Here is a 24,813-nt window from a genome sequence, read left to right on the forward strand (position 1 = left end):
AACTAAGCGGGACTCTCTGGGGCTCTGGAGTACAGATCTGCTCTGTGTTCTCCATTTCTTATCTGTAGGATATAGACTTTGTTCAGCCTCCTTGGCCTTCCCTGAATTCCAAAGCATGGATTCAAACAATTGCTAATCAGGGAAGGGAGGGGATACAAAAACAGAAACAATCAAAGGTTGGTACAGCCTCCAGACAGAGTCCTGGTTCCTACTCAAAGAAATATGCATAACAATGTCTTTGAGCCCCCACCCGCGTGGAAGATGGTAACTTCAGACTGAACACAAGATTCTTGGAGCACTGCTCTGTTGCCTCACCACCAACCAATCAGAAGGGGTCACAGACCCTGTAACCCTCACCCCAAATGTTGCCTTCTGTTTCTGGGGACCGGAAATGACCATCCTGTTAGGTCTCTTGTTTGGCCCTTGTCTATTTCATCTCTGAGAGGGGCCAACTAAATTGCTGCAACTACAAGGGTAGAAGCTGGTTTCAGATGTGGAAAACCCCAACTTAGATCAGGTAGAGAGACTTCTGCTCTGCTAGGCAGGCCTACGCCCATGCACAGCAGGAAGAAGTTACAGAAGAAAGAGACCTCCACCCCAATTCCCAAAAAGTATCTTGAGTATGAAGTCTCTCAGGGAGCCTATGTGCTGTGTTAGGGGAAGAACGTTGATTTTATGTGAATCACTCAGGGGTAATCAGGGAGTCCCTGGCCAAGATAAGAGAAGGGCTAAATCAAAAAAAAAAAAAAAAGAAAGAAGGAAAGAAAAATGTCTCAAAATTGATTTGAGTCCTGGTTCCAACAGTCCCTGTGGTTAACAATGCTAATTTCCACCCTGGTGGGCCCTCTAATAGTGCTACTATTAATACTTACTTTTGGTCCATGCATAATAACTAAGCTTGTTGCCTTTGTAAAAGACCACGTCAATACCGTCCAACTGATGGTACTGAGGCAACGGTATCAGGCCCTGCCCTAAAATAAAGAGGAAGATTCCTCTATGTAGCTGAAGACTGGGGCGGGGGGGGTGGGGTGGGGGGGGGAGAGTTAGGACCAAACTGAAGCCAGGACAGGCTCTAAGGGGCAGGCTAGGCCTGAGGTTTAGTCTCTAGGAAAGCTGAGGCACTGGGAACTCCCCGCTGGCAGTGTAGCTTGACCAATCAGAAAAAAATCCCCGTAGCCCCCCTGCCCGCGCCAGACCTGAGCCAATCCGGATAGGGATGCGAGGTTAAAAGTCCCGCTTGTGCGAACGGTTTAACCAATCAGCTATGCTGTTACAGGAACAAAGAACCATCTGTATAAAAGTAGATGTGATTCAGAGCTTGGGGCTCTTGTCAAGACTCCACTGCCCTGGATGAGACTTGAGCCCTAGCTCGAGCTAGCAATAAACCCCCTTTATGCTTTTGCATTGCTGTGGATGTCTTATTCTCTCAGTTTTGGGGACTCGGACACTGGGCATAACAGAAAGCACTGTGCCAGCCTGACTCTGAGGAGGTTTTATCACCTCTTCTGCATTTAGGTTGAGGTTAAAGATTTAATGAAGGAAGAAAGAACATTGCCATAGTTGAGGCTAGAAGGCAAAACATAAGTGCAAAAAGAATAACGTAGAGAAGTGATAGTAGCAACATTCATCCTCCAGCAGAGCCATGCCTAGGGGTGAGTTCCTAGACAGAAGCACAAACATGCAAAATGAGGACATTAAAGTTTATGCAAGGCTCCAGTTACAAACTATAAACAAATAATTTGCTCAAGGGAAGGAAAAGTAAGATGGAGGTTAGTTACCCCGAAGGAGGAGACATTTTCTGTTAATAGGGTATTTTTGGACCTTAGGCCAATCACCACCATATAGGAGACTGGGAAGAAACTTAAACTAAGGAACTCAAAATGAAGGAAGAAAACTTCAGTAAACTCATCCCGCTTTTTGATTCATGCAGGAAGCACTGGTCCAAAACCAATATTATAATTTTTTTAGCAAAGAGATGGAAAAGCATTCCGGGAATAATATACAAAGAAACTAGGATTTCTGTTTCTATTTATGATGAGGAAAACCACGTGAGGGCCTTGCCCCCATCTTAAATCTAAATTCCTGGAGAAAAAAATTTATAAAATCATAGCTTTATTTTGAAACTGTTAGAGAGCTGCAATCATAAGACAACCAAGCAGACTGAATTTAAGTATAGACAAACTCCTCTGAGGAGAAATGGGACTCTTGAATCATTTCAGTTTTGGGAGAGCCAAAATAATTGGGAGTTTTTCTTTGAGAGTTTCAAGAAAAACTAAGAGGCCACTATAGAAGCATGTAAGAAGTAATGTACTAACATTGTTAAAATGAATTTCTGAAGGCCAAACTATTTTTGGTCAAATATAACAAAATTCATCATGAGAAAATCTGAATTAAAATAAATATTAAAGGGAATTCTTTAGGCAGGAGGAAAATGATCTAGACAGAAGGATAGAAATGCAAGAAGGAGTGAAGAACCCTGGGAGAAATAATTTATATATATATGTGTATATATGCATACATATTAACTTTAAAACCAATGATTATAAAGTTAGCCAATTTAGAATTAAAAATGCAACCCAACAAATGAAGAGAGGAGAACATGCATTAGGAAGTTTTAGATCTTGTGTATTTTACTATGTGAATGTTGTGATTTCTAACGTAATCTCTAAAATAATAGCAATAAAATCAGTAGAAAAATAATAAAATGATTGGTCAAATTAAGACAGATAATGAGAATAAACACAAGAAGGTGAGACAAATGGAAAACATGTAATAAGATGATTGATATAAAACTAAACATATAGAGTGATGTCAGTGAAAATGGCAATCAAAAATTCCTAGAATTCTCCCCTCTAAAATAACAAGAAAATAGACCTAAAATCTGTCAGAATCAATTTTTTGAGAACTCTGAAAATTAGTCAAAACCTGTCAGCAATCCATGGATCATTTATTAAAGAAAAGCAGCTGTATCTTGATAAGAACAGCAAGCTTCAAGTATTTTTAACTTACTCTTCTCCCATCCTTCTCCTGCAGTAGCTTTGAAAACTAACCACATGCATTTGAACAGCCACTGGTGGAAACAAAAGGATTTACACTGGTATAAGCCCTATTAATATAGACTTAGGTGTAAATCTTCATGATCTTGGATTAGAAAATGGTTCCTTGTACAGTATGTATAAAGGATTGTGCTGCTTCAGAAGACTCTTGAGAGTCCCTTGAACTGCAAGGAGATCAAACCAATCAATCCTGAAGGAAATCAACCCTGAGTATTCATTGGAAGAATGAATGATGCTAAAACTCTTCAGAGCCCACTTCTCTCTTATGGAAGTCTCTCCAAGGAACCTTCTCGACCCTTCCTCAGTCAGAGTTGTTCCCTGCTCCTGAGGTGGCGCCAAAGGACCAAGGAGTTGGGGGAGTTCAGCTGCCCCACAAACTCAGGAAGACAGTGACCTGAACCTCTCTCTCTGCCAGACTGGCTGCCCTTGATCTCCACTATAAAAGGGATAATTTGAAATTTTGATCAGGAGGTTGATATGCTTAGATCTGTGTTTTTAAAACATAAATCTGGCAGCAAAATAGAGTGAGCTCTGGGTGAGTCTATGGGTGGGACAGGAAGCCCTGATGGGTGAGAGGTCAAGAATCTGCCTGCCAGTGCAGGAGACGCAGATCAATAACTGGGTTGGGAAGATCCCCACTGGAGAAGGGAATGGCTACCCACTCCTCTGGGCAGAGGAGCCTGGAAGGCTCCATGGGGTCTCATTGGGGGGTCCATGGGGTTGCAAAATAGTTGGACGTAACTGAGCAACTAAACAACAACAAATATGATAAAAGATCCGTTTGAAAGGCTGTTGTAGCAGTCTGGCAAAAGATAAGAACTGGGCACAGTGAAAGTTGTGATGTTGTTCTGATGTTATCCAGTTTTCTTCTCTCTCTCACTTTCAGACTAAAATTTTCCCAAGAAAATTTTCTGGTCTTTGTATCTTTGAAGGAAGGATAGAGAATCTGTCTATGTCACTTAATTATTCTAGGTCTTACTTTTCTTATCTATAAAATAATAGTTTTCTGAGATCCTTCCTATTTTAATATTCTATGGAAATACTTTGCTGCCAGTTGAGAATGTTAACTATCGACACCAACCACGGGTGAAACAAATACTTCTGGATTCCTCATTTTTCACTGACTTAAGCTCGTGGGGGGCTACCTGAGTGACTTGGTGGTAGAGAATCCTCCTGCAATGCAGGAGATGTGGGTTTGATCCCAGGGTTAGGAAGATCCCCTGGAAAAGGAAATGGCAACCCACTCCAGTATTCCTACCTGGGAAGTCCCTTGGACAGAGGAGCCTGGCAGGCTACAGTCCACGGGGTCACAAAAGAGTCGGACACAACTTAGGGACTGAACGGCAACAACAAGCTAGTGTGACCTGAGTCTCCAAGTGCTTGGGAATATTCTAGACAGTGTACAGTTTTTATTAACTTTATAAAATAACTTTCTATTTAAAAGATAAAGACACTTTGTGCTGTGAGACCAAATTAAACACGGTACTTAAACACAGTACATGGATTTAAACACCGTGTATTTTATTGTCTTTGTTGTTGTTTTGGAAGTGCAACATGAAATACTGGTTCCCAACTACAGCACCTGTCTCCAGTCCTTCTCTATCTTTAAACTTTTCCTATAGTAACAAGAGTGCCTAAGGATTTATATTTGCTAAAAAAGCTGAGCGTTGAAGATTGATGCTTTTGAACTATAGTGTTGGAGAAGACTCTTGAGAGTCCCTTGGACTGCAAGGAGATCCAACCAGTCAATCCTAAAGGAAATCAGTCCTGAATATTCATTGGAAGGACTGATGCTGAAGTTGAAACTCCAATATTTTGTCCACCTGATGCGAAGAACTGACTCATTTGAAAAGACTCTGATACTGGGAAAGACTGAAGGTGGGAGGAGAAGGAGACGAAAGAGGATAAGATGGTTGGATGGCATCACCAACTCAATGGACATGAGTTTGAGCAAGCTCCGGGAGTTGGTAATGGACAGGGAAGCCCGGCGTGCTGCAGTCCATGGGGTCGCCAAGAGTCGGACCCGACTGAGCAACTGAACTGAACTGAACTGAAGAATAGCTGTCTTTATATCTGTATCTCTGAAGGGAGGGTAGAGAGACAACAGAACTAATACACAAAATAGTGTCTGTCATATTTTATTATGATGACACTAGTGGTAGCCAAAATTTATCATCCCTTAGGAATTCATAAAAAGAGACATGACGTGCATTTCTCTTCTATCCAGTTTCAATTATCTAAGTGCATCCTATGTTCTCAGTTCTTATTGCAGATACACTGTTCAGAATTTAATTGCACATGAAACAAGTTTTAAAGCTGTTATTTTGTCCATAATCTCATATGCTCCTATCATAGTTAGCGCCCGAGTTAGTTGATCTCTTAAGGCAGCAGTGGTTATTGACAAGTTGTTCTTTTCCGTTTTCCATTTATCAAGTACTCGGTGGACTCTCTCACTTAGTGAAACAGTGCTGAAAATATTTTAAATAATAATTATTTTAATTATCAGTTAGGAACATTGTTTTAGACTGTATCAATATTGTATATCTAGGTTTTCAACCTAGTGTACCAGAGTGACTAAATTAACCGGTGAAGACAGTCTATATAAAAATTTAGCATAGAGTTCGACACATACACAGTAAGTGAATGTCCGTCCTATGCCAGCCCTTGTTGCCTGTACAACATTGACAATTCAATTAACATCTGACTCTAAGAGAGATCTACTCAAGACCTCAGTCTAATCGTGGCCTGTTTCCTGTAGACCAGTGCATTACTGCTTCTGCACTACATGCTTTATAACTTGGTTTCATGGCAACTCTCTCAGGTAAATCTGTTTATTTTACTAGTGGAAAATTGAGGCATACAACAGTTAGAGGGCTTATCCAGGGTCACAAAACTAGTTGGGATTTAGAGCCAAGCAGTCTATCCTCAGAGTACTTGCTCTTAAACTACTGTAACCATATGGATCTCAAACATATGGTAAACTAAAATCAGTCTTTTATAACAAATTAGAGTTCATGTTAATATGAATGTTTCAGAAGCATGTAATATCAATATGATATAAACCAGAACATGAGAATAGGCTTATACTACATGTTGTCATTTATACATACCTCAGTGCAGACTTATCACTTTCTGAGATTGTCAGGTTTAATTTTTGACACAAAAATTGAAAATTTGTTTCAGTAATATTCTTGGCAATTATCTTGAAGATTTTCGCTAAGATTTTCTCTACAGTGGAACATAAAAGAAAATTTAGGCCATCTGTTTTGAAAAATGTACTCTATTTTGAGTTAATATTATAGCTAGGTTTTTTACTTCTGTGCTCTTATACAATGTATATATCAAACAAAATTGAAAAATAAGTACAGATATACTAACTGAAATTTGAGAAGATAACAAAATAGAAATTTGAACCACTTAGTCCATTTCTTCTAAATTCTGAATAACCCTAAACATAAATAACATAAATGTCAATTTCACATAAAATGTCTATTTAGAAGAATATCATAAGCAACTTCAAAGTGATCATTAAACCCTTTAATTCTTTCAGGATTTGAAACAAATTTAACTCCTTCCTTCAGTTCTGGCTTTTTAATATGCCTCTTTGGGTATTATCCTGAGAAACCAAGTTTAAAACTACTATAAATATGGTATACACACATACATATGCTTGTTTTATATTCACATCATGTATTATGAGTGTTAGTTTTAAAAAAGCTATTAGCTAATATGAACCAGATCCATCTTTCTGTTAACCAAGGTAATTTGAGAATTTTCAAAAACTAGAGATCTGCCACCCCTCTATAGTCATCTCAAATATGTTCAGTGCTTCCTGTTTTAAAATATGTATCCATACCATTAATCACTCAGGCTAGATTGCATGTTAATGATATAATTGAAAAGTCTCCTAAGTGAAATTTTAAGGAAGAGACCCCTATGTTCCTTGTTAATTGCAGAATAAATATGTCTCCCATGATGACTTCCTCGTCATTCTCTGTGGCGCCAAGCCTGCAGTACGAGGGCCCCATGGGAATAAAGAAGGGAGATAAATGACTTGAATTCTCTTGTTTTTGCTGACTTTGATTTACTGTCATTGCCCATTGAACTTTCCCTTCCATTGGCTAGAACCACATGAACCTTCTATCCTCGGGAATTTGCGTAACAATGTTAACAAGGAAGTTCAGTCATGTACCTTTACAGCCCTTCTCTAAAGTACTGTAACCTAGCAATAACACAGATCTTTAGAAAGGCTTTTCAGAAAAGCTTTGTTTTACAAAAGTAAAGTGAAGTCGCTCAGTCGTGTCCGACTCTTTGCAACCCGTGGACTGTAGCCCACCAAGCTCCTCCGTCCATGGGATTCTCCAGGCAAGAATACTGGAGTGGGTTGCCATTTCCTTCTCCAGGGGATCTTCCTGACCCAGGGATAGAACCCAGGTCTCCCACATTGCAGGCAGATGCTTTAACCTGTGCACCACCAGGGAAGTAAACTTACTATTAAATATCCCCTTTTATGATAGCAAAACCAACTTGTATAGGAAGTTAGAGAAAAGAACTGTGACTTTATTGTTTAGGCTCCTTCCATCAATGAGGCCTTCTTGTATAATCTTCAGAAAGGTAACCATACATATTGTGGCTTACAGAGGACTGTGCAGTCTTAGTGACCATCTCAACAGATTAAAGGATTATGATGGTATAAACCTCTTGATTACACAGACAGGGTACATAATATAATGATTTGGGGGGATAGTTGTATATATTCTCTTTCCCTAGTTCTGGGTCATTAAATTGATTTAATACTTAAAAACTGCATTAAATTGGAGGACAAAAATCTGGATCTATTCTGAGGATTGTCAGTGAATGGCAAACTCAGAGTCCCAGGAAAAAGCTTAGATGTTGGGAACCCAAACCCAGGGAAAGAATGAGACAGTGAAACTTCCATCCAAAGACTTGGAGAAACCAGTCTCTATCTGGTGAAAGGGCATTTAAAGAAAAGGGACCCACCCTCTGAAGTAATCAGAGGAGTACTTAAGAACAGCAGGAATGAAGATTACCTAAGGATTGCAGACAAGTAATTGTAATGGGCCAAGAACTGACTGGCATCAGTGTAAACCTGATCTGTGAACTTCCTTCAAGGCCAAACATGACTTTTGGAACAACTGTATATGGTGATATAGTCCAGAACTGATAAAAAATTCAATATGTAGATTCTCTGAGTCTGGCCGCGATCATGATGGCCACAACCTCTTGAAGTGCATCAAGGCTAATAGATGGGGAGCAACTCATCTGTGACTTAAATTTACCTTTTTTTTAATGGTTCAAAATGTAAAGACCTAGATTAAATAAACTCCCAGCTTTCAGAAAAGGGAAGATAATAAATACTTTAATGTCTCTGCCAGACTGAAAACCTCTGATTAAAGCAAATTATTTGTTAATATACACATACCAGAAAATGACTTGTAAGCTAGCTGGTCACTCGCTCATTACCTACCATCTCTTTCATCTGCCCTCTGTAGATAGCGTGCAATAGTATACAACTGTTTTCCTTTACAGATTTCCATTGGTGGTCTCAGCAAAGGGTTATCATCAAAATTTATCTCCTTCAGTGAAAAAAGGTTGTAGATACCACTAGGCAGAACTGAAAGATTATTTCCTAGCAGAAAAAAAAATAATTTAATTACATCCTTTTAAGGAAAACTATGGAGACAAATAACAACCATGTAAAGGACAGGGAGGTCTGGCATGCTGCAGTCCATGGGGTCACGAAGAGTCGGACACAACACGGCAACTGAACAGCAACAACGAAAGGGCGTCTGTGGTGTCTCACCGACGCAATGCCGGAGGAGCCTCATGGTGCTGGCAAACCTCAAGTTCTTACTGTTGTCCACTTGCTAGGAGTGAAAAGGAGGACGTATAGAAACAGGGCAAGGATTCTTTTTTCTCATCGAGAATGACAAAATAAGATAGGAGGCTTTCCTCTTGCAACACCAGAATGGACTTTACAGAGTAAGTGTGATGGTACTTTTTTTCAGTAATTTTTGAAAATAAACTTCTTGTTTCCAGGAATTTCAGATTTACAGAAAAGTTGCAAAAATTATATGGAGGTCTTGAATACTTTTCATCTAGTCTTAGTTTTCCCTGATGTTATCATCTCACATTATTATGTTACTTTTTTTTTTTGGCCCATCATGCAGTGTGCAGGATCTTCAACCAGGAATTGACCCTGTGCCCTCTACAGTAGAAGCACAGAGTATTAACCACTGGACTATCAGGGAAGTCCCCTATGTCACATTTTTAAATCCAAGAAGCTAACATTGACACAGTACTATTAAATAAGCTTTGGATGCTTTTGAATTTCATTATATTTCCATCAATGTCCTTTTTCTGTTCTAGTTATCTATTCCAGGATAGCACACTGCATACAGGTATGTCTTCCAGTCGGTGAGAATTCCTCAGCCTGTCCTTGTTTCTCAAGATCTTAATGGTTTTGTATAGAACTGGTTAGGATTTTGAAGAATATTTCTTAATATGAGTTTATCTGATATATTTTTTCATAAATAGACTGGGGTTATGGGTTTTTGGAAAGAACACCACAGAGATTGAGTGCTCGCTTCACCTCAGGGATACCTGACATCCACAAGACATCACTGGCATGTTAACCTTGACCCCTTGGCTAAAATCGTGTTTGCCAGGTTTCTGCAAGGTAATGTTTTGATTTTCTCCCTTCCTTACTTTGTTCTTTAGAACGGGATTATAAAGTCTAGTCCGTCCTCAAAGAGTGGAGAGTAAGCTCCACTTCCTTAAATGTAATTTTTTCAAAACCATCTTAATCTATCGATAATATAAACGACATAAAAAGTAAAACTGTGATTACTGACAGAGAATTTGTAATCATTTCAAGAGGAACTGGCCTAAAGTTTGCCTTTGTGTTATTTGTATATTTTATGGTTGTGTTATTTTAGCCAAGAATAAAGGAACCTGGTTCCTTTTAGTGAAGGAAGGTTTTAGAAACCAAGATCTGGGTACTAGGTTGCTCATTGTTTTTTGGAGTATGTGCTGCTTCTGACTTATGTATATTCTCTCTCCCTGATACTACTAGCTCTGGGGAAAACTAGTTACCATGTCTTAAAGGGGCTGACATGGCAGGGAGCTCAATTCTGCTGCCAGTAGCCACCTAAATAAGTTTTGAAGCAAATCTGCTAGCCTTAATCAAGCCTGTCTGTAGTACCAGCCAAGAGGTTGGCTGCCGTTTCATACAAGATTCTGAGACAGAGCAAGTCAGCTAAACACATTCTGGGTTCCTGACCCTCAGAAACTGTGTGAAATAAATATTTTATTAATTTGAGAAGCTAAATTTTGTGGAAATTTGTCACACAGCAAAAGATAACCGATATAACAGCTACCAGCTGAAAGTACTGAACGGAGATCTAAGGAGCTGTCAACTGCAGGGAAGGAGTTTGCATTTTTAGTCCAGCAACTTAAGTGCCTGATGAAGCAACAATAGCTACCAGAACAAATATCAACTTTCTTTGGACAGAGAGAGAATTGAAGATAGACTTCAGGATTCAAAACAGAGAAACAAGAAAGTGTGGCTCACTCCCAAGAGAAAAAAACTGACTCAATTGTTGTAGTTAACAATAAAAGAATTTTAAAGCAGCTAACACAATGAAGTTTAAGAATATAAAGAAAGATAGTCTCAAATGATTGAAAAAAGGGAAATCTTGGAGGAGAAATATAAACTATGAAAAGAAAAATGGCAGTTCTAGAACTGAAAAATTTAGTATCTGAAATTAAAAATTAATTCGACAGATGTAACAGGATAGAGAGCATAGACAAGTCAGTAAACTTAAAGGCAGATCAATATGAGATGCTTAAAAGCTGTGTGTGTACACACACACACACACACAGTTTTAAGGATTTGTAAGACAATATGTAAAGGTAATTGGAATCTTACAAAGAGAAGAGAGAAAATGAAGCAGAAAAAATTTTTGAAGAAATAGGTTAAAAATCCCCAATTTAGTAAAATATTCAGACCAGAAACAGCAAAATCCAAGCAGTATAAATAAACATGAAAACCACACCTTGAATGAATGTCACAGAAAGTTCAGAATAATCCTCTTAAAAAGTCAAGTCCTACACTGAATCAATCCAAAGTTGGAAAGCAATGACAGAATCAGCTTTTTCCTACTTCTGGCATTTACTCCAGGATCTTACGGTTAGTAGGACCCTGCTCGACGAAGAAAACGGCAGAAGAGTTTTGGTAAGAGAGCGCTGTGACTTTTTCACTCATCTCCCTGCCACTCTCCACCTCCCAGGCAGCAGCAGTCAGAGCAAGCTGGGGCAGCCTGCATTCCTGGTGCAGCGTGCTGGTATCAGAGATCCAACATAGACTTCGTTCTTTGAATACTGTGCGTTTGCATTTTGGCCTGTCTGCTGATTTCCTGACGGAATGGCACAGAGAATGACCTTTGTTTTGCTCCCCCGGCTCAGACTGGAGCAGCCTCCCTGGTGGCAGTTGTTGTCCCGTATAAAGACATACACTGTCTGTCTCCCCCTCCCCCACAAGGGAGGGGAGCAAAGAACAGCAGACAAAGAAAGCAATAGACAAATTCAAAAGCCCAGGAAGGAGAAGGCTGAGGAGGCAGTTTCTTGGGGGAATTAGGGCTCAGAAGGGCCACAGTATATTCTGGGGAAAATGGAATGCAATAAGCATATTCAGAACTGGACACATGCTCAGAAGAAGACTGAGAGAATCCTAGGCTTGCATCTGAGGTGGATTTCTGGGCTTCATACAATCAGGAAAAGACTAAGACAGAGTCATAAGTGGCCTGGCTTAGTGTTAAAGTGCCCCAGCTTAGAGCTAAACTGCAAAGACTGGGAAAGTAGTATTTTCTTTTATGGCTCTGGGTATTGAAGGACAGAAGAAAATATCCATACAAATACTAACCAAAGAGCTGGGGTGGTTTTAGTAATATCAGATAACAGAGACTTTAAGTCAATAACTGTTATAGAAGACAAAGGACAGAATATATTGATAAGAGGATCATTACATCAAGAAGATACAACAATTAAAAGCATGTACAAACCAAACAACAGAGCCCCAAAACATATTGGGCAAATACTGATAGGATTGAAGGGAAAATCTGGTGGTTTTACAATAATAAATGGAAGCTTTAATGCCTCACTTTCAGTAATGGATAGAACATTTAGACAAAAAGTCATTTAGGGGACTTGAACAGCACTATAAAGCAATTAAACCCAATAGATATACATATAACATTCCAACAGCAGAATACATGTTTTTCTCAAGTACGCATAGAACATTCTCCATGATAGACTGTATATTAAGGCACAAGACAAGTCTCATTAAGATTGATTCAAAAAAAGCCAAATAGTATATCTTTTTCTGACCACAGTGGAATGGTACTACCAAAAATAATGGAAGGAAAACTGGAAAATTTACTAATTTAAGCAGCATGCCAAATTTAAGCTACCACTGTGTCAAAGGCAGAATCAAAAAGGAAATTATAAAATGTAAAGATAAAATGAAAACACAATAACCAAAAATTATAGATGCAGCAGAAACAGTGCTGAAGATGAAATCTATAGCTGAAAATACTAACACTAAAAAAGAATATCAATGTAATTACTTTATATATAAATTAACTAGAAAAACATAAGTAAATTAACCCAAAACTATCAGGAGGAGGAGGAAATAAAGATTGCAAGCATGTTCAGTCAATCAGTTGTGTCCAACTCTTTGCAACCCCATGGACTGTAGCCCCCCAGGCTCCTCTGTCCATGGAATTTTCCAGGCAAGTGTACTAAAGTGGGTTACTATTTGCTACTCCATGGGATCTTCCTGACCCAGAGATTAAACCCGCGTCTCCTGCATCTCCTGTATTGGCAAGCGGATCCTTTACCACTGAGCCACTGGGAATTTTCAGAGCAGATATAAATGAAATAGAGAATCAACAAAACCAAAAGCCGGTTCTTTGAAAACATCAACAGAATTGATAAATTTAGTTCAATGGATTAAGGAAAAAGATTCAAATTACTAAAATCAGAAATGAAAGTAGAAACATTACTACTGATTCTACAGAAGTAAAAGTTTATAGAGTACTATGACCATTATTATACCAGCAAACTGGATAATCTAGAGGAAATGGACAAATACCTAGAAACACAAAACCTGCCAAGGCTAAATCATGGAGAAAGATGGAAAATCTGAATAGGTCTATGGCTAGAAAGAAGACAGAAGCAGTAATCAAATACCCTCCAACAAAGAAGAGCCCTACACCTTGTGGCTTCACTGGTGAATTCTAACAAATATTTAAAGAACATCTAATGCCAATCCTCAAACTCTTCCAAAAAATTGAAGAGGACAGAACACTTCATAACTCATTTCATGAAGCTACCATCACCCTGATACCAAAGCCAGAAAAAGACACTTCAGGAATGAAAACTACAGATCAATATCCTTTTTGCACAAATCCTCAGCAAAATAAGAGCAAATGAAATCTAACAAAATATTAAAAGGATTATACACTATTGTGAGGTGGGATTTATCTTGAAATGCAAGGATGGTACGATATAAGAAAATCAATCAGTGTAACCTGATATTAAGAGAAAAAAGAAGAAAACTCACGATTCTCTCAACGATACAGAAAAGTCATTTGACAAAATTCAATACCATTTTGTTATTAAAAACAATCATATTTGTGTGTTTTTCTAATACTAGTCCTTCAAAATACATGAATAAAATTGATAATTAAAGCAAAAATCATACAAATTCCACAGTCCTACTTGTAGATTTTAATGCCTCTCCAAAGCAACTAATACAAGACAGTATACCAATAAAGACAGAATATTCCAACAAGATTATCAACCAGTACTTATATGATATTTATAAAAGACTGTACCTAACACTTGCAGAATATGCTTTTTTAAAGTATGTGGTATGATTATCAAGGATGGAAAAAATGGGTAGAAAAAAGATATACACAAATTTCAGTACAGTGGTTACTTCTAGTTTGATTGTTGTTGTTTAGTTGCTAAGTCATGTCTGACTCCGCAACCACATGGACGTTAGCCTGCCAGCCTCCTCTGTCCATGGGATTTCTCAAGCAAGAATACTGGAGTGGGTTGCCATTTCTTTCTCCAGGGGATCTTTCCTACCCGAGATTGAACCTGCGTCTCCTGCATTGGCAGTGGATTTTTACTAGTGACCCACCTGGCCCTACTTCTAGTCTGGGGAGAACTACAAAAGAAGTTTCGATTCTGTTTTATTTCTTAACAGTCAAAAATATCTCAAGTGTACATGTATCCCCTCTTATGGCTGATTCATGTTGAGGTTTGACAGAAAACAACACAGTTCTGTAAAGCAATTATCCTTCAATAAATAATTAATTTTAAAAAAAGAAGGAAAAAAAATCTCAAGTGAATGATTCCTTATAGCTGAGAGTAAGCATATAGGTGTTTTTTTCTGTAAGCTTGAAATACTTTATAATAAAAATTAAGAAAAATACTAGCCTAGCTTTGAGAATTCTTATATTTTTAGAATGACTTACTTTTGTTGTTGTAATTGAAGTGATTTACTTTGTAAAAGACTGTAAGATATTAGATTACTATAGGGTGTAGGAGTGGGCTCAGGGTAGCCAGCAGGAAAGGAAAATAGAGAAAATGCTGACCTAAGGTTGTGTGTGGCGAGGGAAAGTGAGGTCAGGTTCACAAAGGGAAGAAATACTCAATGATTAGGAGAGGCAGAGAAGACAGAAAAGAAATGAAAATATGTTCAGGTTCCCCAGCTAGATCATAACCTCTTCCAGGGAAGGAACTGGACATTAGGCTTTGCTCTCATTTTCTGTATGTGCAGTAGCCACTTCCTTCTGATGGGCACTTAATACATGGGGTTGATTGTTTGCCATTCTGTCTTGTCAGCAAAATTTGCAACCTAGAAACTAAAACTCAACTTATTGATAATGCTTATTGATTATACTTGACACTCACCACTCAAGTTTAGCTGCTGGAGAGCATTTAAAGATAGAAAAGATGGTGGCAGAGATCTTATTTGATTGTTGTCTGCGTTTAGACTAACCAGACTTCTCAGTTCTCCTATATTTGTTGGCATTTCTCTGATTGCATTATTTGAGATATCAAGTCCTTTAAGTTTAGTCATATTAGACAGCTCTTCTGGAAGTCTTGTTAGCTGTAACAAAGGTTAAACAGTTATATTTTTAATAAATATTTCTATGATGAAAACTTTTTCTGAAATAAAAGGGAAGGAGAGATTTTTTGTTTGTTTCAAAAAAGGAGATATTTTCACTATGTCACAAAGTCTTTGTGATTCCCTTCCTTAATAAAACCCACAACAAATTGTGTAACATCCAAATATCTCCTCCATCTGACCAATGCTGCCTATTCAACCCTGTGGCTTACTAACTACTTTTTTCACTCTCCCAACACTTGATGTTCAGTGCCACCTTATCCCTTCTGTCCCTAAAGCTTACCCTGCTTTGATTTCTTCTTCCTGAAGTCTTTCTAAACTATTCTCTTCCGTATTTGATCTCTTTCCTCCTACTCTCATCAACAGAGCTTTTTATTAATCCCTTGTGTATGTATTCTCCTTGGATTTTTAAATGACATAATATATGTTTTATAGTTTTTAAAAAAGAGTAGAGTGAAAAAGTTGGCTTAAAGCTCAACATTCAGAAAACAAAGATCATGGCATCCGGTCCCATCACTTCATGGGAAATAGATGGGGGAAACAATGGAAACAGTGTCAGACTTTATTTTGGGGGGCTCCAAAATCACTGCAGATGGTGACAGCAGCCATGAAATTAAAAGACCCTTACTCCTTGGAAGGAAAGTTATGATCAACCTACATGGCATATTCAAAAGCAGAGACATTACTTTGCCAACAAAGGTCCGTCTAGTCAAGGCTATGGTTTTTCCAGTGGTCATGTATGGATGTGAGAGTTGGACTGTGAAGAAGGCTGAGCACCAAAGAATTAATGCTTTTGAACTGTGGTGTTGGAGAAGACTCTTGAGAGTCCCTTGGACTGCAAGGAGATCCAACCCGTCCATTCTAAAGGAGATCAGTCCTGGGTGTTCTTTGGAAGGACTGATGCTAAAGCTGAAACTCCAGTACTTTGGCCACCTCATGCGAAGAGTTGACTCATTGGAAAAGACTGTGATGCTGGGAGGGATTGGGGGCAGGAGGAAAAGGGGACGACCGAGGATGAGATGGCTGGATGGCATTACCGACTCAATGGATGTGAGTTTGAGTGAACTCCAGGAGTTGGTGATGGACAGTGAGGCCTGGTGTGCTGCAATTCATGGGGTCACAAAGAGTCGGACACGACTGAGCGACTGAACTGACTGACTGACTGAATACATGTTCCCAATCATGATACATTTCGAGTAAGTGCTCAGTAAATTCCTTGTAATATACACACACAGTTTGGCAATGTAGCTTCAAATGAAAATTCCTAGTACAAAAAGTATTGCAAAGTAACAGGAATTAAGATACTCTGCTAAGGCAAAGAAGAAATATGCATCTTCAGAAAAAATAAAGTCATCACAAGTGGCTTCTGAAATAGAGGAAGTCCTGTGAGTGAAAAAAAGTGTTTTGAATATGTGGGTCCCTCAAAAAAAATCAGACAACAAGGTAAATACTACATATGGAGCTCAGTGTTCTTCTATGTATAAAAGAAGCATAATAGATGATCCTAACTTCAGGGAGATTAAAATTCAGTTTGGGAACAAAATGTATGTGTGTGCATGCTCAGTCACTTCAGTTGTGTCCGACTCTTTGCAGTCCTGTGGACCCTTTGCAACCCTGTAACCTGATATTCGTCTCCTCTGTCCATGGGATTCTCCAGGCAAGAATACTGGAGTGGGTTGCCGTGCCCTCCTCCAGGGGATCTTCCTGACCCAGGACCCAAACCCGCATCTCTTCTCCTGCATTGGCAGGTGGGTTCTTTACTACTAGTGCCACCTGGGAAGCCCAAAATATCCACATATGAAACAAACAGAAATCAGCACTAATCAATAAGTAATTCAGTGCCAAAATAATGTTTACTATAATATAGAGAGAGAATTTAGGGAATGTATATCAGCATAAATCAGAGAACAAAAAAGAAGCTTCATGTAGCAGGCGGGACTCAAATGGCCTTTTGAGAATGAACAGGATTGAATAGAAGTTACAGGACACTTGCAGTGCTTCCCTGGTGGCTCAGACGGTACAGCATCTGCCTACAATGCGGGAGACCCAGGTTCGATCCACTCCAGCACTCTTGCCTGGAAAATCCCATGGATGGAGCCTGGTAGGCTACAGTCCATGGGGTCGAAAAGAGTCGGACACGACTGAGCTTCACTTCACTTCTTCACTTCAGGCAAGACAAATATCACGCATAAAAATGGCCAAGTAAAGAGGTGATAGGAAGCAGGAGATATTTTGAGAGAAGGAATATGGAACGAGCCTCTGGCAAGACTTGAAATCTGGTCCTATTGGGAGGAATCTGATCAACACAAAATAGCTAGGTCTACAATTTCACATTCCTTCAAACAAATCTTGAACAACTTGCTCAGCATTTCTTAGAGGAAGTGCCTCAGAACTGTGTGATGAGAGAGCTACTCTGAAAGGAAAATTCCTGTTGAGCATCCTTCACTCAGCGAAATAAAAGCCCTGTAATTAACCTGATTCCTGTTCTTCAGATGACTGTTCAGTGAATATATGCTGTTCTATAGATTAATCTTTTGAGTATATTACCTTCACCCCAAAAGGGTTATCAAAGTGATCTTTCCAATGATAGAGGATGTTCCTTTTGAGAGTAGTTTTGATAAATCATTTTTCTCATTTGGTGACCTTCAAATTGATGTTTTGATGACTTGGAATGGTGTCTTTGGCAAGGAATCTAGATTCCCAAGAATGGCCCTGTGAAATGAAGGCTGATAGTTTTGATGAGTCCTGAGAAAAGGAAGGAGACAGAATCAAAGAGAATAGCAGAAGTTTCCCAGAGTAGTCTAGCCATGAACTGAGCAATGAGCATGGACCAGGATGGAGCCAGTGACACTGGAAAATCAGAGAGAGGATCCAAGAGCTTTTTCAGAGGAAAAATGAAATTGCTTTGGTGTAAGATTCAGTATGCCTGGTGATGTTTCCATGATTTCTAGATTGGCAGGTCAGAAGAAAGTGGCATCACAAACAGAAATGGGGAAATTTTGAAGGGATTTGCCTTAGAAAGGAAGGTGAGCTTGATTTTGAAGTTATATTGAGTTTGAGACAATAGAAGAATAGGAGAACAGAGAATACCCTGGGAATCTGTGATACTAGTGCACTGGTAAAAGATTAGCTCCAGATATGTGGATCTGAGAGTTATGTGCATGCTGAGGTCTAGGAAGCAGTTAATAAAGAGAAAATTAAAGACACAACCTTGTAGATTTCCATAGTAAGGTATAGGAAGAGAAAGACAGGATTTTAAATCAGCCAAGGAATTAGTTGATGATTATGGTACAGAACTAAATACGTGTCTTTTAGTATAAGAGAAACTTTAAAAACATAACACGTATTATTATTCATTCCATCTCAGTTCAGTTCAGTTCAGTCGCTCAGTCGTGCCCGGCTCTCTGCAACCCCATGAATCGCAGCACGCCAGGCCTCCCTGTCCATCACCAACTCCTGGAGTTCACTCAGACTCAGGTCCATCGAGTCAGTGATGCCATCCAGCCATCTCATCCTCTGTCATCCCCTTCTCCTCCTGCTCCCAATCCCTCCCAGCATCAGAGTCTTTTCCAGTGAGTCAACTCTTCGCATGAGGTGGCCAAAGTACTGGAGTTTCAGCTTTAGCATCAGTCCTTCCAAAGAAATCCCAGGGCTGATCTCCTTCAGAATGGATTGGATGGATCTCCTTGCAGTCCAAGGGACTCTCAAGAGTCTTCTCCAACACCACAGTTCAAAAGGATCAGTTCTTCGGCGCTCAGCTTTTTTCACAGTCCAACTCTCACATCCATACATGACCACTGGAAAATCCACAGCCTTGACTAGATGGACTTTTGTTGGCAAAGTAACGTCTCTGCTTTTCAATATGCTATCTAGGTTGGTCATAACTTTCCTTCCAAAGAGTAAGCATCATTTAATTTCATGGCTTCAGTCACCATCTGCAGTGATTTTGGAGCCACAAAAAATAAAGTCTGACACTGTTTTCATTGTTCCCCCATCTATTTCCCATGAAGTGATGGGACCAGATGCCATGATCTTCGTTTTCCGAATGTTGAGCTTTAAGCCAACTTTTTCACTCTCTACTTTCACTTTCATCAAGAGGCTTTTTAGTTCCTCTTCACTTTTGCCATAATCAAATCCCTTATGATTATACAGTGGAAGTGAGAGATAGATTTAAGGGACTAGATCTGTTAGATAGAGTGCCTGATGAACTATGGACTGAGGTTCATAACATTGTACAGGAGACAGGGATCAAGATCATCCCCATGGAAAAGAAATGCAAAACAGCAAAATGGCTGTCTGGGGAGGCCTTACAAATAGCTGTGAAAAGAAGAGAAGTGAAAAGCCAAGGAGAAAAGGAAAGATATAAGCATCTGAATGCAGAGTTCCAGAGAATAGCAAGAAGAGATAAGAAAGCCTTCCTCAGCGATCAGTGCAAAGAAATAGAGGAAAACAACAGAATGGGAAAGACTAGAGATCTCTTCAAGAAAATTAGAGATACCAAGGGAACATTTCATGCAAAGATGGGCTCGATAAAGGACAGAAATGGTATGGACCTAACAAAAGCAGAAGATATTAAGAAGAGGTGGCAAGAATACACAGAAGAACTGTACAAACTTAAGCAAGTATTTTCTGGAGTAGTCTTTCTGGAAATTGTATATATAGCTGCTGCTGCTGCTGCTGCTAAGTTGCTTCAGTCATGTCTGACTCTTTGCGACCCCATAGACGGCAGCACACCAGGCTCCCGCATCCCTGGGGTTCTCCAGGCAATAACACTGGAGTGGGTTGCCATTTCCTTCTCCAGTATATATAGCAGATAGGTTTAAAAAGTCAAATGACTTTGGGAAATGTAGGTTAAATAGAGATAAACCAATCTCTTTGTGCAGGACACTTGAGAGCTTTTAATATGCTGAATGCATTGTGATTCTCTAAGAGCCCAGTGCTTCTCAAAGCTCATGGGCCTAGTATTTTTCAGTAACAGACTCTGGAAAATCTTGGGCTTCACTTGTGGCTCAGACGGTAAAGAATTTGCCTGGAATCTTCTGGGAGACCCGGGTTTGAGGCCTGGGTCAGAAAGATCCCCTGGAGGAGGAGCTGGCAACCCACTCCAGTATTCTTGCCTGAACAGAGGAGCAAGAATTCCGTGGACGGAGGAGCCTGGTGGGCTCTAGTCCATGAGGTTGCAAAGAGTTGGACACATGACACATACTAGGAAATCTTGCTGTCCATAAGAGTCCCTTGTGACCTGTGTGACTTGTGAAAGTCGCTCAGTTGTGTCTGACTCTTTGTGACCTCATGGACTATACAGTCCATGGAGTTCTCCAGGCCAGAATACTGGAATGGGTAGCCTTTACCTTCTCCAGGGGATCTTCCCAACCCAGGGATCAAACCCAGGTCTCCCGCATTGCAGGCAAATTCTTTACCAGCTGAGCCACCAGGAAAGCCCAAGAATACTGGAGTGGGTGGCCTGTCCCCTCTCCAGATAATAGTCCCAGCCTCTGTCAAATTAATTTGACTGTGGCAGTCAAAGATAGCTAGGTAATAGCTGTGTCCTTTTCACTTGTTTACTGAGATCTTAATATATAAATCAGATCTTAATATATAAATCAAATTCTTTGACTTTTAAAAAATATTTCCATAAAATTCAGTCAGTGTTGAGTAAACTGAAATGCTGTGAGAACATTTATACCCATGGATCTAGCAGTTCTTTAGGGGAAATTCCATAGGGAAATAGTAAAATATGAAAAGGCTACATTTATGAAGAAGTTCATCATAGCATTATTTATGATGATGAAAAATTAAAACATCACAGAATGCTTAACAACGGAGGATTATTTACACATATCATGCATTGGTTATAATAATTATTGGGAAGATTATGTTCTGGGTAAATTCTTATATGTTAAGTGAAAATAGAAGACTTTAAAATTGAGTATACAGTATTTCCACAATTGCTTATAAAATCCTATAAATAAGGAAAAGCAAAAGTAAGTTGTATCAATATATGTCCAGTAGTTATATTGTGATGGTATGCTTCTGGAATTTATTTTTACTTCTTTTTTGTCAATTTTCCAAATTTTCAATAATGTGTTTATGTTACATCTGTAAGTTAAGTGAAAATAAATCTATAAATTTGTCACCTTTAATTACTTGGTATTTCATTTTAATGAAATGTTTTCCTGTTAAACTCTTGTGTTGAAAAGTTTATTTGTAAGCCATGTTTGAGGTTAAAAAATAAAACATTCCAGCTAAATTACACACACACACACACTGCAGCTTAGATTCTGATCCCCTCAGCCCTCCCTTCCCCACAAAGCCCAAGCTATCTGTCCCTTACCTTTTTCCCATTTATCTGGCTTATATTCAATTCTTCCAGTGACTGAAGGTGGCAAAGTTCAACAGGAAAATATATAAATTGATTGTTTGAGATGTTTAATTTCTGGATTCCTTTTAAGTTACAGATCTCTGAAGGTATAGTCTGTATTTGGTTTTCGGAAAGATCAAGTACTCGCAAATTGTCTAAAGCACACACTTCTGTGGGGAAAGTTTCCAACTTATTATAGCATAAAATAAGAACATGGAGTGATACCATGTTGGAAATAGAAGGAGGAATTTTCCTTATTTTGTTTTTACCAAGATCCAGGTATTCAAGATTAATAAGAGAACATAAGTGCTCAGAAAATGTAAGGAGTTTGTTTTCATTCAATTCTAAATGAAGCAGTTGTTTATTGAAAGATATGTCTACAGGTATTTCTGAAATATAATTTCCAGTGAAACTCAAATAATAAAGTGAATCTAAAGCACACAAACCTAGTGGAAAATACATTATTTTATTGTAACTCAATTCAACTTTAGCTATGTTTTTGCAGTTTTTTATTTCAATGGGAAAATCTGTGATAAAATTTCCTGAAAATTCTAGGCTGAACATATTATTAAGATGTGAAATATATTCAGGTATTTTCACTAGATAATTTCTGTTTATATGGAGTTTTCTTAAATTTTTAAGCTTATGGATGTTCTTAGGAAGTTCTGTTAATTTATTATCACTAAGACTAAGGCATTCCAACACTGCACAGTGGGAAATGTTCTCTGGCATGTCTTTCAGTAAATTTTTATCAAGCATTAGAATCCTAAGTTCCTTAAAATTCTCAATTTTGTTTGAAATAACTTCCAATTTATTGTCTGTCAGTTGGAGTTCTTTCATTTTGAGCAATAAAAAAATTTCCACAGCCAAAAAAGTAAGTTTATTGTGATCCAGTAAAAGTTTTTCTAAATTTTTAAGCTCCTTAATTTCTTTTGGCAAACTGTTTATCAGGTTTCCAGTAAGATTTAGTGAAATTAACTTGGGAAGGAAGCACAAAGCTTTAGGAAATATTGTTAACTGATTATATTCCAGATTAAGAGCCCTCAAATTTTTCAAACTAGACAGGGCATCTGGTATATGTCTTAACTTATTTTTAGCCAAATTTAAAATTTCCAAGTTTTTAAGACTTTCCAAGCCAGAAGGAAAATCCTCAATGCAATTGTTATTTAAAAATAGTTCCCTGATATTCCCAAGCTGTGATATTTCTTTAGGTATATGTGATATTTGATTGTAACTGACATTTAATAGTTTTAAATTATGAAGTAACTGAATTTCAGATGGAAGTGTTGATAGCCCATTTTTTTGTATGGATAGAATTTCAAGTCCTAGCATATCCCTTGAGTCTGCCCCTTTAAAACTTTTGATTTCATTCTCATCTAAATACAGATATTTTACATACTGGACTTTTAAAATGTCCTTAGGGAATTCTTGTAAACCCCTGGCTTTGAGGTTAATTGTAAAGTTATCTGATGGGAAGCCAGATCCTTCCTGATTTTCTTCAGAGAGTTGTGGACTAATTTTTCCTAATGTTTCATGAGAGAGGGAGTCAACAAAAGCCTGATATTCAGCCCTCATCTCGGTTTCTGATAATGATGAACTTTGTGAAATTCCAGTTTTTGACTGCAGGCTGTCATATGTAACAATTGTTTCAGAAAATTGGAGAGTTTTCCTTTGTTCTTCATTTATCTTAGACTTACTTCCAGAGGAGGATGTTGATGCATCATCATGTATAGCAAATGTGTTCTTTCTAGGATGCTTTTCATAAATTTGGTTGGAAGATGTCTCATCAAAATCTTCCTTTAACAAGTCGGATGTTTCTTTAGTGAGTCCAGATTCCTCCACTGACCGTGATCTAGATTCTTTTCTAAATCGACTAATGATATCCTCTAGCTCTTCTGAAGTACGCTTCTTTTCAGACATCTTATTTGTGGGTATATTTTATACCAATATAAGATTGTAACTCAGTTATAATTTTCATGTTTAATTTTTTCCTTTGAACCTACAAAACAAACGTTGATTTAAGAGATATAATAAAGATGTTAAAGTTACAAAAGAATTTTAATACAATAATTTTTATTCTGTAATGAATAATTTCATAATCATTAACAGACATTTATAATTATATAATTACTGGCTAAAGACAGTTTATTGATTGGATGCATTTATCACATGATACTCTTAAAATCACATTAAGATTATAGAAAGGAATAAAAATATCAAAGAAAATGAGAAAGGACGCATAAGGGAATGAAAGAACTCAAGTTTTTGGAAGACAGGGTGTAGCCAGAGACTCCCTCATGCCACAGGTAGAGACTATCACTCTCACTGTGGGTTTGTCTACATCTGGTAGATTTACATCTGGTATTGAAGTATCTTGTCCCAACAAATTCTTGCGTATGACAGTTCTCCAATAGGTGACAGTAAAATGTCTTAAGGAAGGGGGAATGCTTTCAATGCAAGTAAACTAGAGGTAAAACCACCTTTTCAAGGATTAATGCCTGACTTTAAGTCTTTTGTGTAACTCTTAAGGAACCTTCACAGCTAGGGACCAACCTCCTCAAGAGGTTTGAATTTGATCTCTGTAGGTCCCTCTGTCAAGTTTATGGGTTTTAACAACCCAATCTGCATCCCCAGGGGTGGTAGCTACTTCTTATATTTATTGTCTCTGTTGCTACCATCTCACCTTTACCTTTTCAATACTCCAATACTTGTCTACACAACTCCCTATATTAACAAATTATTATTATTAATTGAAATATGGTTGATTTATAGTATTGTGTTAGTTTCAGGTGTACAGCAAAGTGATTCAGTAATATTTTTGCAGATTATTTTCCACTATAGGTTATTACAAGATATTGAATATAGTTCCCTGTGTGATGCAGTAAATCCATGTTGCTTATCTATTTTATGTATAGTACTTTGTATCTGTTAGTCCCATACTCCTCTAATTTATCTCCCTCTGCCACCTTTCCCCTTTGGTAACCATAAGTTTGTTTTTTGATGCCTGTGAGTCTATTTCTGTTTTGTATATATATTTGTTTGTATTTTTTTTTAGATTCCTCATGTAAGTGATACCATATAATACTTGTCTTTATCTGACTTGCTTCTCTAAGAATAATATTCTCTTGGTCCATCATGTTTCGGCAACTGGTGATATTTCATTCTTTTTTGTG

The 24,813-nt window shown here is 38.3% G+C and overlaps 2 protein-coding genes across 2 annotated transcripts in view; both read right to left on the reverse strand.

Annotated features, from left to right (window-relative positions):
• Positions 1–24,813, reverse strand: part of LOC128046414 (lanosterol 14-alpha demethylase) — a 65,663-nt gene that overhangs the window by 26,703 nt on the left and 14,147 nt on the right. The gene's annotated exons all lie outside the window — the stretch shown is intronic.
• LRRD1 (leucine rich repeats and death domain containing 1) lies at positions 5,338–23,560 on the reverse strand. The gene is made up of 5 exons (XM_052638490.1): positions 21,614–23,560; positions 15,063–15,261; positions 8,545–8,706; positions 6,167–6,284; positions 5,338–5,524 (listed from the first exon to the last, which is right to left on the reverse strand). Exons 1-5 carry the CDS (start codon positions 23,558–23,560, stop codon positions 5,338–5,340), a joined length of 2,613 nt encoding a protein of 870 aa, XP_052494450.1.

Source organism: Budorcas taxicolor, chromosome 4 (genome assembly GCF_023091745.1).
Source record: "Budorcas taxicolor isolate Tak-1 chromosome 4, Takin1.1, whole genome shotgun sequence".
Classification (NCBI taxonomy): Eukaryota; Metazoa; Chordata; class Mammalia; order Artiodactyla; family Bovidae; genus Budorcas; species Budorcas taxicolor.

Bases quoted from the DNA above. Each gene is read 5' to 3' on its own strand.
- LRRD1 (XM_052638490.1), bottom strand. From the start codon at position 23,560: ATGTCTGAAAAGAAGCGTACTTCAGAAGAGCTAGAGGATATCATTAGT. The intron at 8,707-15,062 runs GTGAGTGTCAAG...TTTTTCTGCTAG, and splicing joins CCAGCAGCTAAACTTGAGTG to GAAATAATCTTTCAGTTCTG. The intron at 5,525-6,166 runs GTATGTATAAAT...AAATATTTTCAG, and splicing joins AGTGATAAGTCTGCACTGAG to CACTGTTTCACTAAGTGAGA.